We start from the raw sequence: 17,551 nt of genomic DNA, 5'->3' as shown, positions 1-17,551 counted from the left end.
TTAGCAAAGTCTGAAGCCTGAGCTGGGATAAGCCATTTCTATCAAAAAGCTGCTGCAAACAGCTTGGGTGGGGCTGCAAATTGGATTGGGCAGTGTCTCAGAGAATCACCAGGGCAGAGCAAACAGTGTACTCCAGGTTGATGGGGACTCACATAAGGTTGCCAGTCAGCCCTGGGACAGGGGAGTTCTTGGCCTAGGAACAATGACTCCTGTGAGCATCTCCATCTGGTAACAAGCTGCTTCCGAATTCCTGCCCTGATGCCTGATAATTCACTTCTTCACCTTATGTGTCTGGGTACCCTAACTTCTCCTGGCACTGAAGCTCAGAGGAATCGAGTCCGAGTAAGTTTGTGCCTGGCCCTTTAAGAGGAACACCTGAGTCTCTGGCAGCCTTTGTGTCCCTTGGCCACAATCCCTGCTGGTTTTTCAGCCTGAATTTACGGGGACTTCTCTTCCCAGCTCTGGGACCCTGGGTTTGTGTGTGTGTTGGGGGGGGGGGGGTGTCTGGTGTGGGGCTGGGACCCTTTGCTCCTCACGGGGCCTCTGCAGGGATGATCTCCCTCTGGATTATAAAAACAGCCTACATGGGTGCTGGACCAGCCTGATCCATGCCTTCACCCCTCCTAACCAGTTTCAACGTGCTTTCTTTTTTACTTCTCTAGTTGTAGGACTTCCATTCAGCTAGCTTTAATGCGGTTCTTAATGATGGTTGTTCTGTATTTTAGTTGTAATTTTGACATAGTTGTGGGATGCAGTGAGTACCGGCATTTACCTATGCTGCCATCTTGGTTCCTCCTATCTGTGTCTACATAATTAAAATGTGTCTCTTGAGATAGCATGTAAATAGGGTCCTTTCTTGTTTGTAATCTGCATATATATGTAACTTAAAATATATGGTTGAGTCTTGTTTTTTGTGTGTTTTTTTTTTTTTAAGTAACATGATCTGTCTTCTCATTGGGGGTGTTTAGTCTATTTACATTTAATGTAATTGTTGACATGGTTGGGTTTAAGTTGGCCATCTTGCTATTTATTTTTATTTAAAATATTTTTATTGATTTCAGAGAGGAAGGAAGTGGGAGAGAAAAAACATCAGTGATGAGAGAGAATCATTGATTGGCTGCCTCCTGCATGCCCCACACTGGGACTCGAGCTTGCAAACCTGGGCATGTGCCCTGACTGGGAATTGAACTGTGACTTCCTGGTTCATAGGGCGACCCTCAACCACTGAGCCATGCTGGCTGGGTTCTTGCTATTTATTTTTTATTAAGCCCCCCGCCCCCTTTTTTTTGTTCCTTTATTTTACTTTTTATTGGTTTCTTATATTTTTGTATTTATTTAATTTTTTTTTTCAGTGTTTCCTCTAGGGCTAACAATTTATCTTTAACTTATCAAAGTCAATATTGTACCTCTTCACATTTCATACTTCACTTGGGGAAGTAAATTTTTAAATTTGTTCTTATGATTTTCCTTCATTACCTCCTGTTCACCCTTTTTTCCACTTTGAAAGCCTAACAAAGTTTCCTGCTTGAGTTACAATGAAATGAATAGAATTAAGGTTAGAAAAGACCATTCCGTTCTAAAAAGCAACAGATGGTGCAGGCTATAGTACAGATGTGTTACTTTTTAGAATTTGTTTGAATAGGGAAGAAGATAATGAACTGCTGCTATCCCTAAATTTTCAATGAGTGGTATTGTCTTCCAGAATCCTGTTACAAAACCTTTTAAGTACCATGTTTAATTAAGGATAATCTCATGCACCCTACAAGGAGAATCAGGTGTTATATTAGTCATTAAGCTTTTATCTTTCTCCTGACTCACTCTTTTATAATTTTTGTGCTGATGGGGTAGCACTCTACACCAGGGCTTTGTAAACATTTTCTGTGAAGTAATAAATATATTAATAATGCTTATTAATATATAATATTATTATGTATATTAATTATTTTAGGCTTTGAGAGTCACAAGTGGTTCTAATTTTTAATACCCCTCTTTGTTTCTTCTTCAGGACACAGCCAGTGTAAAGTCCTCCAGTAGTCTGGAACCCAATCTTTTTTGTGATGAAGAGATTCCCATCAAGTCTGAGGAGGTGGTCACTCACATGTGGACAGCTCCCTCATTCTGTGCAGAACATGCTTATTCTTCTGCTTCTAAGAGTTGTTCTCAAGGTATTACCCTTTAAAACAGTGTGGAGAAGATTAGCCTGAAACCAGTGAGAAAAAAACCATTGTATTAATCAAGACTATGAATCCCTCTTTAAATACATAATGTTTGCCATGAAATTTTATTAGAACCTGAAAATGTCCCTATTTGCATTTTCTGTCATTAGGTTGATAATCTGAAAACTTATATAGAATTATGAATTCTAATTAGAAGAACTTTAGAGGCCATCTAGTCCCATCTCTCATTTTTATAAAATCTCTGATAAGGAATCATTTAGTCTTTTTTTGTTTTTGTTCATTATGAGTTCTTAAGGAACTTGCTGCTTTTTAAGAATATTCATTCTAGTTTCGGAAAGCTTTAATTGTTAGAAAGTTTTTCCTTTTCTTTGTATATAATTTCTCTGTTATGTTCACTTTTTTCCTAGTGAAAATAAGTCACATTGCTTTAGGATACACCTCTGGAAAATGGAGGGTGTTCATCTCTTCATAGTAAAATTCAGAATTTTATGGGACAGCATATTACAATTTACCTTTGAACAGTGCAGGGGTTAGGGGCACTGACTCACTGTGCAGTCAAAAATGAGCACTTAATTTAAGCCAGTCCTGTGCATACACAGATTCCCAACCTCAGATAAAAAATACAGTTGACTTGCTCTGGGTGGGGTGTCTCAGTGGTAGAGCCTTGGCCTGTGCATCTAAGGAAGATCATGAATTCGATTCCTGGTCAAGGGCATGTGCCTAAGTTGCAGGTTCAATCCCTGGCCCTGGTCAGGGCACATGTGGGAGGCAACCAATTGATATGTCTCTCTCACATTGATGTTTTTCTCTCCCTTACCCCCTCTGCCCTCCCTCCCTCTTCTCTCTGCCTCCCTTCTTCCCTCCCTTCCATTCTTTCTAAAAATCAATAATAAAATAGCCTTGGCCGAAGATTAACAAAAACAAAAAAATAGTTGACCCTTGAATTTGAACTGCACAGGTCCACTTATACACCAATTTTTAAAATCTGCTTTAAAGTGGACCAGTTATTCAGATATAAGTGGGCCATGATCTGTGTAATTCAAACCTGCCTGTCCAAGGGTCAGCTCTGTTTGTTGTCTGTTCATTAGAAAAATAATCACTTATGTAGGGCAGGTATATGCTTAATCTGTTGGTATCCTCTAAAAGGAAGAGAGCATGGGTTAAGAGATTCTTTTCTACTAGGGGCCCGCTACACAAAATTCATGCAAGGGGCTCGGCCCTCACAGCCCTGGCTTTGTCCGGAAGGTTGTCTGGAAGGTCCGTTGGCCGTCTGGTCTAATTAGCATATTGTGCTTTTATTATTATAGATTCCCCTTCTTCAGTCACAGGATAAACAATAAGGAACCAGTTTTGTACTCTAAACCAATATTTTAGAGTGCGTATTAGAATTCTAGATATTTTTGTTCCATATTTGTTTTTAGTTTCATTTTCACTTTAATACTGATGCAATCAATTAGAATGTCTAAATTATTGGGGTGAAAGAACCATTCCCCTAATTATTTACTTTGGAAACATTACATTTTTTTCATAGTTTTCATTTTTATTTTGTCTTACAAATTTTTGGAAAGGTTCTAGCACCCCAAGGAAACAGCCACGGAAGAGCCCTTTGGTGCCCCGAAGTTTAGAACCTCCAGTGTTGGAGTTGTCACCTGGGGCTAAAGCCCAGCTGGAAGAACTTATGATGATTGGAGATCTCCTGGAAGTATCTCTAGATGAAACTCAACACATATGGCGGATTTTGCAGGCCACACACCCACCCTCTGAAGACAGATTCCTGCATATCATGGAGGTATGGATTTAAAGCTTACTAGAACAGTGATTGTAAAACTATTTAGAATGCCCAAGTTCCTTGGAAGAACCATAAATGCTGGCAAGGCAAGATGGCTGAGTGTGTAGCATTCTGGCTCTCCTACTTTCTGATGAAATCAAAGTAGTTCTCTTTTATGGTTTTCTTTATTGAGATTTTATGTGATATGTAATTTTGGGGAAAATAGACCATTTCTGCTAAAAAGAAAGGGGGTTACTGAAAATCACCAGCTTAGAACAGTTTTCTTAGACCAGACTCCTGTTAATCAAAGGCCCAAAAGTTAGGCAGGGGAAAATATTGTGGTTAAAAAAAGAAACATACCATGTCTTGGCTCATGCTACCAACTTTTTAAAAATCTCTCACGGAGCTTCTGACCTTGGCATGCCTCATACCTCTTGATAAGTGGCCCCAGGCTTGGCATTAGTGGCAGCCAGCCTTAGTTTGAGGCTGCCAGCCTTAGCTTGGCCTGCTCTAGGCACCTCAAGCCCAGCACACGTAGAAGCCATCTGCATATTGCTTTGTAGCCCATGACAGGTCATCCTGGGCAGGACACAGATGGCAGTTGACCTTGGCTTGCACCTCCTGGTAGGCTCCAAAGCCAGCGCACCCAGTGGACAGCTTCAGACCATGCTGAAGTACCATCCAACCACCTCCATGAGCAGCACACCCAAGTGGTGGACTCAGCAGGCATTAGAGCCCTCCTTAAGTGAGTCCAACTCCATGGGGTCGACCACTGCACAGCATGTCCTCCATGGTGGTTGTGGAAAGTCCTTGCAGCCAATTGACCTGGGGGGGAAATCCCTCCCATTGACATGCCAACAGCAATCAGGACTCCACTACAATAGAAGGGTGCACACAATCCACATGGGGAGCACATCTGGAGTGCATAGTTTAGGGTGACTGGGGAGTCTGTGCCACTGGGTCCTACAGGACACCTAACTATATAAGGCCACTCTACCAAGACCTGAGATGTAGCTCTGCCTAAAACATAGAAACAAACTCAGGGAGGCTGCCAAAATGAGAAAAAGAAATATGTTTCAAATAAAATAACAGAACAGAACTCCAGAAAAAGAACTAAACAAAATGAAATAAGCAATCTATCAGTTCAAAACACTGGCTATAAGGATACTCAAGGATCTTGGTGAGAACTTCAACAAAGATAGGAAACATAAAATAGAACCAGTTAGAAATGAAGACTACAATAACAAATTAAGAATATATTACAAGGAATCAGCAGTAGAGTAGATGAAGCATAGGATCAAATCAGTGATTTGGAAGATAAGAAAGCAGAAAATTACCCAATCAGAACAGCGAAAAGAAAAGAAAAAGAAAGAATAGGTTAAGAAGCTTCTGGGACAACTTCAAGTGATGATGGAAAACTTCTTTAACTTGGTGAATGAAATAGACACACAACTCCACGAAGCACAGAACATCCCAAACAAGATGAACCCAAAAAGACCCACACCAAGACACATCATAATTGAAATGCCAAAGATGAAAGACAAAGAGAAAAGTCTTAAAAACAGCAAGAGAAAAGCAGTTAGTTACCTATAAGGGAGCTCCCATAAGATTGTCAGCTGATTTCCCAACAGAAGCTTTGTAGGCCAGAAGAAATTGGCTTCTTATATTCCAAGTAATGGAAAGCAAGGATCTGCAACCAAGATTACTCAACAAGGCTCTCATTTAGAATTGAAAGACATACAAAGAGATTCTCAGACAAAAAAAAGCTAAAGGAATTTATCACCACCAAATCAATATTACAAGCAATGTTAAAGGATCTTCTTGAAGAAGGAAGAGGAGGGTCAAAAAATATGAACAATAAAATGGCAATACATAACATCTATCACACTAGCTGGTTTGGCTCAGTGGATAGAGCGTTGGCCTGCGGACTGAAGGGTCCAGGGATCGATTTCAGTCAGGGGCACATGCTCAGGTTGCGGGCTCAATCCCCAGTAGGGGGTGTACAGCAGGCAGCCAGTCAATGATTCTCTTTCATCATTGATGTTTCTGTCTCTCTCTCCCTCTCCCTTCCTCTCTAAAATCAATAAAAATATATTAAAAAACAACAACAAAAAACTACTTATCAACCATTACTTTAAATGGAAATGGGTTAAATGCTTCAAAAGATAAATGGTGGCTGAATGGATCACAAAAGAAAACCCTTACATATGCTGTCTATAAGAGACTCACTTCAAATCAAAAGACATATACACATATAGACTGAAAGTAAAGGGATGGAAAAGGATATTTCATGACAATGGAAATGAAAAGAAAAATAAAAACTGGTGTATTAATACTTTTATCAGATAAAATAGGCTAAAATAAAGACTATATAGAGACAAAGTAGGACCCAGCTATTTCACTTCTGGGTATTTATCTGAAGAAACTCAAAACACTAAATTGAAAAGACATGCATCCATATCTTAATTGCAGCATTTTCAGTAGCCAAGATAATAGAAGCAACCTAAGTGTCCATCAATAGATGAATGAATAAAGATGTGGTGCATATATACAGTGGGAAATGACTCAGCCATTAAAAAAAGATGAAGAATGAAATTTTGCCATCTGCAACAACATGGATGGACCTAAAAGGTGCTGTGCTGTGTGAAATAAGTCAGACAGAGAAAGACAAATCCATATGATTTCACTTATATGTGGAATCTAAAAAACAAAATAAATGAACATGCAGAACAGAAACAGACCCATAGATACAGAGAATGTTTTGGTGGTTGTTAGATGGGAGGGGTTTGGGGGTGAAAAGGGTCAAGTGATTAAGAAGTATAAATTGGTAGTTACAGAAAGTTCATGGGGATATAAAGTACAGCATAGAGCATATAGTAAAAAATATAATTACTTTGTATGGTGTCAGATGATCACTTTGGAGTGAGCACTTCATAAGTTATATAAATGTCTAATTGCTGGGTTTTACACTTGAAACTAATATTGTACATTAACTGTAATTGAAACAAAAATTAGTTAAGAATTAAAAAAATTATTTTTTTAAATGAAGGTTTCTAATGAAATGGTTATATAGAAGTGGAGATGGAGAGTCCACATTTGTCTATTATACTTGCGTAACAGTTTGTAATATGTTTATAGATCCGTGATCTCATTTGATCCTCACCATAATCCTGAAAGGGAGAGTGAAAAGGATAGACAGAGCAAGTATTTAGCCCTTCTGTATGTGAAGAAATTTAGGATCCAAGAGGTGGAAACTTGACTAAGGTCACACATGTAGTAAAAACAGAGGGACCTGGTTTCTAACTCTAGCATTTGATTTCTAATATTCTTTTCATTATTTGTTTCCATGTAATGGAATGGTACAGTGTCACCAATAGTTGATACAGATTCACTTAGCATATTATAATTTGCTAATAATTATAATTTAGTTTGATTTTGTTTGGAAGTCAGATCCCAGGTGTAGCCTAATATAATGTTTTCCAGTCTATAGAGCACTTTCTTCACATTCATTATCTCATGTTATCCTTTCATTTTATACTAGGGTCCCGGTGCACGAAATTTGTGCACTGGGTGGGGCGGGGGGGGAGAGTGTCCCTCAGCCCAGCCTGCCCCCTCTCACATACTGGGAGCCCTCAGGTGTTGACCCCCATCACCCTCCAATCGCAGGATCGGCCTGGGCAGGGGACCCTCATTTCCCCCCATCACTGGTTCTGCCCCCAACCCAGGCCTGATGCCTCGGCCAGAGGCGTAGACCCCCATCACCCTCCGATCGCCTGATTGGCCCCTTGCCCAGGCCTGACGCCTCCGCCAGAGGTGTCAGGCTTGGACAGGGGACCCTCATCTTCCCCCGATCACTGGCTCTGGCCCCCACCCAGGCCTGAGGCCTCTGGCCCAGGAATCATGCCTGGGCACGGGACCCCCATCTCCCTCTGATCGTTTGCTCCACTCCCCGCCCAAGCCTGACGCCTCTGACCCAGGCTTCAGGCCTGGGCAAGGGGACCATCATATCCCCCCAATCCCTGGCTCTGCCCCCCACCCAGGCCTGATGCCTCTGGCTCAGGCATCAGGCCTGGGCAGGGGACCCCCAGCCCCTGCCCAGACCTGATGCCTCGGCCAGAGGAGTTGACCCTCATCACCCTCCGATCACCAATCATCGGATCGGCCCCTTGACCAGGCCTGAGGCCTCTGGCAGAGGTGTCAGGCCTGGGCAGGGGACCCCTAGCTCCCCGCGGTTGCAGGCTCCGCCCCTGCCCAGGCCTAACGCCTCTGGCCTAGGCGTCCGGCCCGGGCAGCGGGGACCCGCAGCTGCAGCGGCCCCGCGATCATGGGCTTCGCTTTAGGCCCAGGCAAGGGACCCCTAGCTCCCGGGACTGCCAGCTTCGACCGTGCCCAGCTCCCATCGCTGGCTCCACCCCTACTTCCTGCTATCACTGGCCAGGGCGGCAAAGGCACCTGATTCTCCGATCATGGCTGAGGGGCAGGGCAAAGGCGGCCCCAGGGCCGCCTTTGCCCTGCCCCCCAGCTCTTAGCTCCCCCCTGGGTTTCCGATCACTGTCAGTGGCAGGGGGCTTCTTCCTGCTTTCCCTTTCGCCTCCCTGCATTGTGCCTACATATGCAAATTAACCGCCATCTTGTTGGCAGTTAACTGCCAATCTTAGTTGGCAGTTAATTTGCATATAGCCCTGATTAGCCAATGAAAAGGGTAGTGTCATACGCCAATTACCATTTTTCTCTTTTATTAGTGTAGATGTAAAGAAATATAAAGTATTCAAAGGTTAAAAATTTTATCAAAATGTGATAGACTTAGACATTTATAATACCGTGGGTGGTGGTTGTTTTTTGGATTCTGAAGATTTTTAGGTTCTTACCAAAGATTTTCCAGTCTTGAATTTGTGGGAAAATTCTGATTCTTTATCCTTTACTACTCCCCTATCACCCAACCCTTCCCTTTGGTAACCACCATTCTGTTGTTTCTGTGTCTTATGAGTTTATATCTCACATATGAAAGAAATCATATGCTTCTTAGCTCAAGTGTTATTTCCTAAGTAATTATCAATATTTCTAATTTTTTTCAACCTCCCTCCTTGTTCTTCCTATTACTAGACATACCTTTACTATTAAAATTCTAACATTTATTGCATTGGCACATAATAGCAACAATATTCGGAAGTTGAAAAGAAAAATGATACATTTTTTGCTTTGTCACATCAACTATTTTCTAGGTCTTGCTAAAGTCACTACATACCTTTTGTATTGAGATCATGATACAATTTTGTATGTTTTGATAACATTTCTAATAACTTCTTAACCACCTAGAATTTATTGAATTAAGAACTATTGTAGTAGTAAATGAAAACCAAAAAAGTTATTATGTAATTTAATATACATTTAGTACATTTAGCTTTCTGTGTATGATTTCATCTCAAATGGATGCTACAGGTTATGTTAATATACTAGAAGCCCAGTGCATGAAATTTGAACACAGGTAGGGTTCCTAGGCCTGGCCTGTGATCAGGGCTTGGCTGGCCTGGGGCCTGCTGGCTGGGGGCAGCTCCTGGGTTGAGCATCTGCCCCCTAGGTGGTCAGTGCGCATCATAGCAACGGGTTGTTCCACCGGTTGTTCCGCTGTTTGGTCGATTTGCATATTAGGCTTTTATTATATAGGATGCTAACAATGTGTTTTTTTTCCCTTAGCAAGCTAAAAATAAGTGAAATATTTTATTTAGGGCTTGCCATTATTATTTTTTTTTAATATATTTTATTGATTTTTTACAGAGGAAGGGAGAGGGATAGAGAGTTAGAAACATCGACGAGAGAGAAACATCAATCAGCTGCCTCCTGCACACTTCCTACTGGGGATATGCCCGCAACCAAGGTACATGCCCTTGACTGGAATCGAACTTGGGACCATTCAGTCCCCAGGCCGACGCTCTTTCCACTGAGCCAAACCAGTTAGGGTATATTTTTTACTATTGATTATCTTCATTGAATATTACATTTGCCTTCTTAAAGTGATTTTTAAATATCTAGGACAGCGGTTCTCAACCTGTGGGTCGCAACCCCTTTGGGGATCGAACGACCCTTTCACAGAGGTCACCTAAGACCATCGGAAAATACATATAATTACATATTTTTTTGTGATTAAACACTATGCTTTAATTATGTTCAATTTGTAACAATGAAATTGGGGGTCACCACAACATGAGGAACTGTATTAAAGGGTCGCAGCATTAGGAAGGTTGAGAACCACTGATATAGGATATTCATTGTAGTACAGTGTACACTACACAAAATTTACCATTTTAACTTTTTAAGTATACAATTCAGTTGTATTAATTACCTTCACAATGTTGTGTAATGATCACCTTTATTTGCAGAACTTTTTAAATTAGCCCAAACAAAAACTGTGTACCCATTAAACAATAAATCCCATTTCTGTCTCCCCCAGTAACCTCTGCTATACATTTCTCTATGTATTTGACACTTCAAGATACCTCACATAAGAGAACAAAACTGTTTTTAAATGTCTTGCTTAAAAATTGTTTCTAATTTTATATTTTTGAAGGATGACAGCATGGAGGAGAAACCATTAAAAATAAAAGGAAAGGACTCTTCAGAGAAGAAAAGGAAACGGAAGCTAGAAAAGGTAGAACAACTTTTTGGAGAAGGAAAACAGAAGTCCAAAGAGTTAAAGAAAATGGATAAACCTAAAAAGAAGAAATTAAAATTAAGTGCAGAAAAAGCAAAGGAGCTGAACAAACTGGCCAAGAAACTAGCAAAAGAAGAAGAGAGAAAGAAAAAGAAGGAGAAGGCTGCTGCAGCCAAAGTTGAACTTGTGAAAGAGAATACTGAGAAGAAGAGAGAAAGAAAAGTGCTGGACATCCCCTCAAAGTATGACTGGTCAGGAGCAGAGGAATCTGATGATGAGAATGCCGTGTGTGCAGCACAAAACTGTCAAAGGCCTTGCAAGGATAAGGTGAGTTCTAATGGGGTGTAGTCAAGTGTGAGAGAGGACAAGGAGCAACAGGCGTGGAGACATGTTTGATATAATGATAGTCTGTTTTTGATCCCAGGGTTTGGGCTTCCAACAAAATATGTTTTCTACAGTTTCTATAAAGTGTTTTGAATTATGAGGCTCTTAGATCAATGTAGAAGATTAGTAGAAGAAATGTTGTGTTTTAAAAATCATATATTTCGTGAACGTAATGCGACGAACAGAGAGGAGCTATGTGATTACCCGGAGCAGTGGTACTTTTCATATGCAATTGGCATAAAAAGTTTCAGAATAGTCTTACACCTTCCCTATAGGGTGACTCGGAGAACTAAATATCTTGTTAGTTAGCCACAGTGGCCTGAAAAAAATCCTGGGCCAATATTCTAAGAGTTCTGGCAAATTGCATTAGGATTTGTTCTAACAACATAAAGCTTAGGGGTTAAGTCTTCCCATTTTGGTCTGTGTCTTATCTACACTCAGGCCTATTGTACTCTCCTCAATGGAATATGATTTATGAAATCCCTTGTAAAAAAATAAATAAGACCTTTAAAGATAATGTTTAAAAATTTTAGTCCTAAGTTTTAAGTATAATAATTATGTATATTGGCCATTCTTTAAGTAATATTTATGTTCTGAGAAAGATCAATGAACTTTATGAAAAATCTCAGTTCATAAAATGACTAGAGGCATCAGTTATGGTTCCCATCAAGATAATTAGTAAATTCATAGTTCTAATTTTATGTTCATTATACCACTTGGTATTTAGAATTTTAATAGCTCTTCAATTTGAATATATGAACAGAGTAGATACAACTGCATCAGTGTTAGAGCTTGAAGAGGTCACTGTACCCAGGGTTCTTCATTTTATAAACAATGAAACCAGAACTCAGTGAAGATAAATGATGTGACCAATGTCACAGAGCTAATTAGTGGCAAAATTAAAAGTAGAACCTGCCGAGACCGGTTTGGCTCAGTGGATAGAGCGTCGGCCTGCGGACTGAAAGGTCCCAGGTTCGATTCCGGTCAAGGGCATGTACCTGGGTTGCGGGCATATCCCCAGTGTGAGATGTGCAGGAGGCAGCTGATCGATGTTTCTCTCTCATCGATGTTTCTAACTCTCTATCTCTCTCCCTTCCTCTCTGTAAAAACTCAATAAAATATATTAAAAAAAAAAAAAAATTTAAAAGTAGAACCTTAAGCCAAAACCGGTTTGGCTCAGTGGATAGAGCGTCGGCCTGCGGACTGAAAGGTCCCGGGTTCGATCCCAGTCAAGGGCATGTACCTGGGTTGCGGGCACATCCCGAGTAGGAGATGTGCAGGAGGCAGCTGATCGATGTTTCTCTCTCATCGATGTTTCTAACTATCTCTCTCCCTTCCTCTCTGTAAAAAATCAGTAAAATATATTTCAAAAAAAAGAAGTAGAACCTTAGTTACCTGCCCCCACACAGCAGGTTCTCTCCACTAATATCCTTACCCCACCATTAATTGAGATGTAAATACAAAAACACATTCCAAAACTTAACATTTATATTTATATAGTTATTAAAGTTTTATATAGTAAAATACATAGCCCATGGTCTTACTTCCCAAGGTTAGTAGCTATAAAAATTTTTGTGTGTTTCCTTCTAATCCTTTTTTATAGTTTATTTTATATCATGTCATACTGTATTCACTTTTGTATCTTTATTAATTTCATAAGCATTTCTATATACTATAAACATTTTAATGGGTACATTATATATGTGTGTACTGTTTTTATCTTTTATTTTGAACTTATTCTCGTCTGAGTTTGTTTATTAAAGAGGCTGCTGAAAGGCTATTTCTCTTTGGGTATTAGTAGCTCAGTGTTGGCAAAAACTTTTTTTCTTTCTCTTTAATTGTATGGCAGTCACCAAAATATGGTATTTCTTTTTCAAGCTTTCCTATTATCCTTACAGTGTTTAAATCTATCATGAATCTTTTACCTTCTCTTTTTTTTCTCCTTTTCATTTAATAATCTCTTCCCTCTTTGCTCAGCATTTTAAATATGGCTTAGTTCATCTATTGTTATCCCTGTTATCTTCCTGTAGCATATAAACACTACACACAGTTTTTTTGCATCTGTTATAAAAAAATTTTTAATACTTTTTAAAAAATAGATTTTTAGGGAGAGAGGAAAGGAGAGGGAGAGAGAAACATCCATCGGCTTCCAGGGATCTAGCCCGCAACCTGGGTATGTGCCCTGATCAAGAATTGAACTGGCAACCTTTTGGTGCACAGGATGATGCCCAACCAACCGAGCTACACCAGCCAGAGCATAAAATTTTTTAATTAACTCGCTTATTCTGAGGGTTATAAGATTACAGGTGAGATAATCCCTATGAAAGCACTTGTTAACCAAAAATGCAATGTAAATGTTAAGATGTGATCATTATTGCCCTGGCTAGTTGATTCAGTTGGTTGGAACATCATCCTGTACACCAAAAAGTGGTGGGTTTGATTCCTAGTCAGGGCACATACTCAGGTTGCGGGGTTCAATCCCCACTCAGGGTACATGCAGGAGGCAACCAATCGATGTTTCTCACATTGATGTTTCTCTCCCCCTTTCCTCTCTCTCTCTAAAATCAATTAAAAACACACACCCACACAAACATATCCTCAGGTTTGGATTTTAAAAAGTAAAAAAGATGTGATTATTATTATTAAATGAGCCCTAAGATTTGCTCCTAACATTATAAGAAAGTTATGTACATTGTGATGGAGTAAAAGGAGATTTAACATTCAGAGAAATTGTTTATTTTATTTTTTATTGATTTCAGAGAGGAAGGGAGAGGGAAAGGAGTGATAGAAGCATCAATAATGAGAGAGAATCATTGATCAGCTGCCTCCTGAACACTCCACACAGGGGATCGAACCCACAATCTGGGCATATGCCCTGACCGGGAATCGAATCGTGACCTCCTGGTCCATAGGTCAACGCTCAACCACTGAGCTACGCCGCTGGGCGAAAATGTCTATTTTGAATTGTTAATACATATACAAAGGTGAGCAGTGTGAGCCTTAACATAAAAGGAACAGTAAATATAGTATTTCTGTAATGTGTTTAATTTTAAACATTATTTCAGATTTTAAACGTTTTGCCTATCCTAGCTGTTGTGCAGTTTTTGTGATTCTTCAAGTTTGTTCCTGATACCAGTTTTTTTTTTTATTTAATTAATCCTCACCCAAGGATATTTTTTCCATTGATCTTGTGAGAGAGAGAGAGAGAGAAGAGGAGAAGAGAAGAGGGGAGGGGAGGGGAGGGGAGAGAAGAGGAGGGGAGAGAAGAGGAGGGGAGAGAAGAGGAGGGGAGAGAGAGAGAAAAAAAAACAATAGATGATGTGAGAGAGACATCGGATGGTTGCCTCCCGCATGCACCCTGACTGGAGCAGGGATTGAACCCGCAACCAAGGTAGATGTCCTTGATGAGGGAGGAATCAAACTCGGAACCCTTTGGTCTGTGGGCCAATGATCTAAGAACTGGGCAAAACTGACCAGGGCTTAATAGCAGTTTTAATACATAAAAGGTATATTTCTTTACAAGCTGTGTAAAGAATTTTACAACTTACTCAATTTGAAGTATAGTGTTTCTCTAAGACCAAATTAATGTATGGCAATGTATGGCACACATATTTAGTGAAGTCTGTCTTCTTTAAAATATCATGCAGTAAAAAAATAACAGGGTTTGTTTATATTTAGGTAAGTGTATATTTACAATTTTTCTAACCAATATTACTACTTTTTCCCCCAAATGTGCAGATTGAGAAAACATTGAAAGGTTACCTAAATGTTACTTAGCCTCAATTTTAAGATGTTTTAGAAAGAGAAAGGGAAAATATCAGAATAGATTATTAAAAAAACCTTTGTCCCATCATATTCTAACTTGCAACTTTCCTAGTTTAGCACTGAAATTATGTCTTGGGAAACTCATCAATCTTTGGCGGACTGAGAGGATCCAGTCATTTAATGCTCAGAGAACCAAAAAATTATATACAAGGGTTTTGAACATATGCTATGTTGTACTTAATTAAGAGGATTTAAAAAATTTTTCAACTCTGATTTTTGCAAGGAACTTTGGTACAAAACAGATTGAATGCCAGAATGGCAAAAGCTCAGTTGGGTAACTGAGCTAAGACTATCACTAAATCACCAGGCACACACACACCCTTCTCATTGGAGTAATAATGCTATAAAAAATGAACAAAATATAATATGCCAAATATTTTTTTCTTAAGTGTAAATATGTAACCATATAGCAAAACATGAAGTGTCAAACTTACATTATTTTGTCTGTTTAATATATTTCTCTTTAAACACACATTTCCAAAAATTCAAATCCAATAACCTATTTGTTCTGTAATGTTAATCTCCTATTACTTAATATTTATTTATTTATTTTTAATTTATTTTTTTCTTTTATTTATTTTTTATTGCTTAAAGTATTACAAAGGGAATTACATATGTGTCCATTCCCCCCCCCCCCCGCCCTAGACAGTCCCCTAGCCTCCCCTTAATATTTAAACAGCTCATAGCTATGAAGTTTTTAAATAATTACTTTTCTAATTTGATATGAGAACTTAATATACAGTTAGCCAAATTTTGTGTTCTTGACTCAGACTACTACATAGTCTACCCCCCATGTGTCAAAATCATTTGTAGATTCTGTTGACATTCCAAACTTGAGCTTGCTTTATGATCCGGTGGGCCTTTTCATACAAATGGAGTTTGATTGTTAGTAGATGAATGTGATACTAGTAAAAAGATATTAGTAAAAAAGGACTGTTTTTTCCCCTGCTAGATTACCAGGGTAAATTGCTAATATAACGTGTAGCCTGGGAGAGCATCTGTGTACCAGTGAATATCTTAAGAAAACTTATATACTCTTGGAATTCAGCGGAAGAGGTAGGCCTAGGAATGGACCTCTAGCCAAAATTACAAAAGGGAAAATGTTGTCTTATTTGGGAGAGATGATAGATTTAATTTTGGGAAACTGGAAGCCAGTGAGTATAGCAGAACTAGGTTTTAAAAGACATGAGACCACTTTTCTTAGCAGCAAATATGGATATATTGGCAATTTCTTATCCTGTGGATTATTATGAATGGGACTGGACTGGATTAAGAGGTTTGGAGATAGAAGTAGAGTTATCTATCTGCTCAGGGTGGCATAATCTCTCTAATCTGGGCAGCCCAAAGAAACACAATTTATCTTCCCAATTACCTTTACCAGCTCCAAATAGCCAGAACACTTATCCTGAGTTCACTAACTACTAAATTAGTACTTTATAAACCTTCATTTGCTTACAGGACCTTTATTTTGTTGCACAGAAGTTATCATCTCCTTTTTCTATCTCTGATATATTTTGCCACAATAGGAACATTTTGATCAATTATTTTCTTTATTTCCAGCTTCTGAAGCTAATATATACAAACAGTTACAGAAAAAAACCACGGAATTTATTTTAGGAAGGAATTAATTTGCTCTAATTTACAGAAAGCAGTGTCACAAAGTGCCAGTGATGATCAAATTTAGACTATGTAAGAATTCCCTGGGGGCTGATTGAAAATGTTGTCTTCTGGTTTGTACCCCCAAGATATTCTGAGTTTGTGGGTTTGGGATGGGTTTCAGCTACACTTCTAACAAAACCCAACAGCTGTAACCAGTTTGGCTCAGTGGATAGAGCGTTGGCCTGCGGACTGAAAGGTCCCAGGTTCGATTCTGGTCAAGGGCATGTACCTTGGTTGCGGGCACATTCCCAGTAGGAGGTGTGCAGGAAGCAGCTGATCGATGTTTCTCTCACATCGATGTTTCTAACTCTCTATCCCTTTCCCTTCCTCTCTGTAAAAAATTAATAAAATATATTAAAAAGATGTTCTGAGGCTGAATGAAAGCTACTTTAAGGATCTTGATGGCCTCATAAAAAAAAAAAACCCAACAGGTGATTCTGATTCAAGTCGTCTACACATTTTAAGGAGTGCTGCTGCAGGCAGTTATTTCAAGATGCAATAGTTTTGTGAAAGGTAGGATAATGAGTAGAGCCATGAAACTATATTAAAAAATGCCTCCAGGATCCCAGGCAGTAACTAGGTGTTTTGCTATACATTATTTCATTTGATCTTCAAAATATTCTATAAAAAAGATGTAATCTCCATTTTTACAGATGAGAAAATTGAGTCTTAATGAGATTAAATGACTTGCCTCAAATTATGCACCTCAGAACTTTTGACCCAATTCAGTAATCTTTATACTATACAACATAGTTCAGTAAGCTCTAGAATTCTAAAATAGGCACAATGAAAGCAGAAAGATTATTTTGAGCCCTGGCTGGTTTGCTCAGTGGTTAAAGTGTTGGCTCATGGACCAAAGGGTCTTGAATTTGATTCCTGGTCAAGGGCACATATCTCAGTTGCAGGCCTGATTCCCAGCCCTTGGTCAGGGCACATGCGAGAGGCAACCAATTGATGTGTCTCTCTCACATCAATGTTTCTCTCTCTTCCCCTACTCCCTCCCCTCCACTCTCTAAAAAAAAGAATTTATTTTTGACAAATAATTTCTCCCACCCTTTATTATAACCCTAAACTATTAACATGACTATC

General features: G+C 39.3%; 1 protein-coding gene across 2 annotated transcripts in view; it reads left to right on the top strand.

The window, feature by feature from the left end:
* KDM5A (lysine demethylase 5A) overlaps window positions 1-17,551 on the top strand; it is a 98,162-nt gene that overhangs the window by 74,284 nt on the left and 6,327 nt on the right. The window contains exons 25-27 of one of the 2 annotated variants that reach the window (XM_059683910.1): window positions 2,006-2,165; window positions 3,746-3,966; window positions 10,511-10,921. In XM_059683910.1, coding sequence (XP_059539893.1) covers window positions 2,006-2,165; window positions 3,746-3,966; window positions 10,511-10,921 — 792 coding nt within the window. The remainder of the gene's footprint in view (window positions 1-2,005; window positions 2,166-3,745; window positions 3,967-10,510; window positions 10,922-17,551) is intronic. The other variant, XM_059683911.1, reaches the window with a different exon arrangement.

The sequence above is a fragment of the Myotis daubentonii genome, chromosome 2 (genome assembly GCF_963259705.1).
Source record: "Myotis daubentonii chromosome 2, mMyoDau2.1, whole genome shotgun sequence".
Classification (NCBI taxonomy): Eukaryota; Metazoa; Chordata; class Mammalia; order Chiroptera; family Vespertilionidae; genus Myotis; species Myotis daubentonii.
This window is presented reverse-complemented; position numbering and strand designations above follow the sequence as displayed.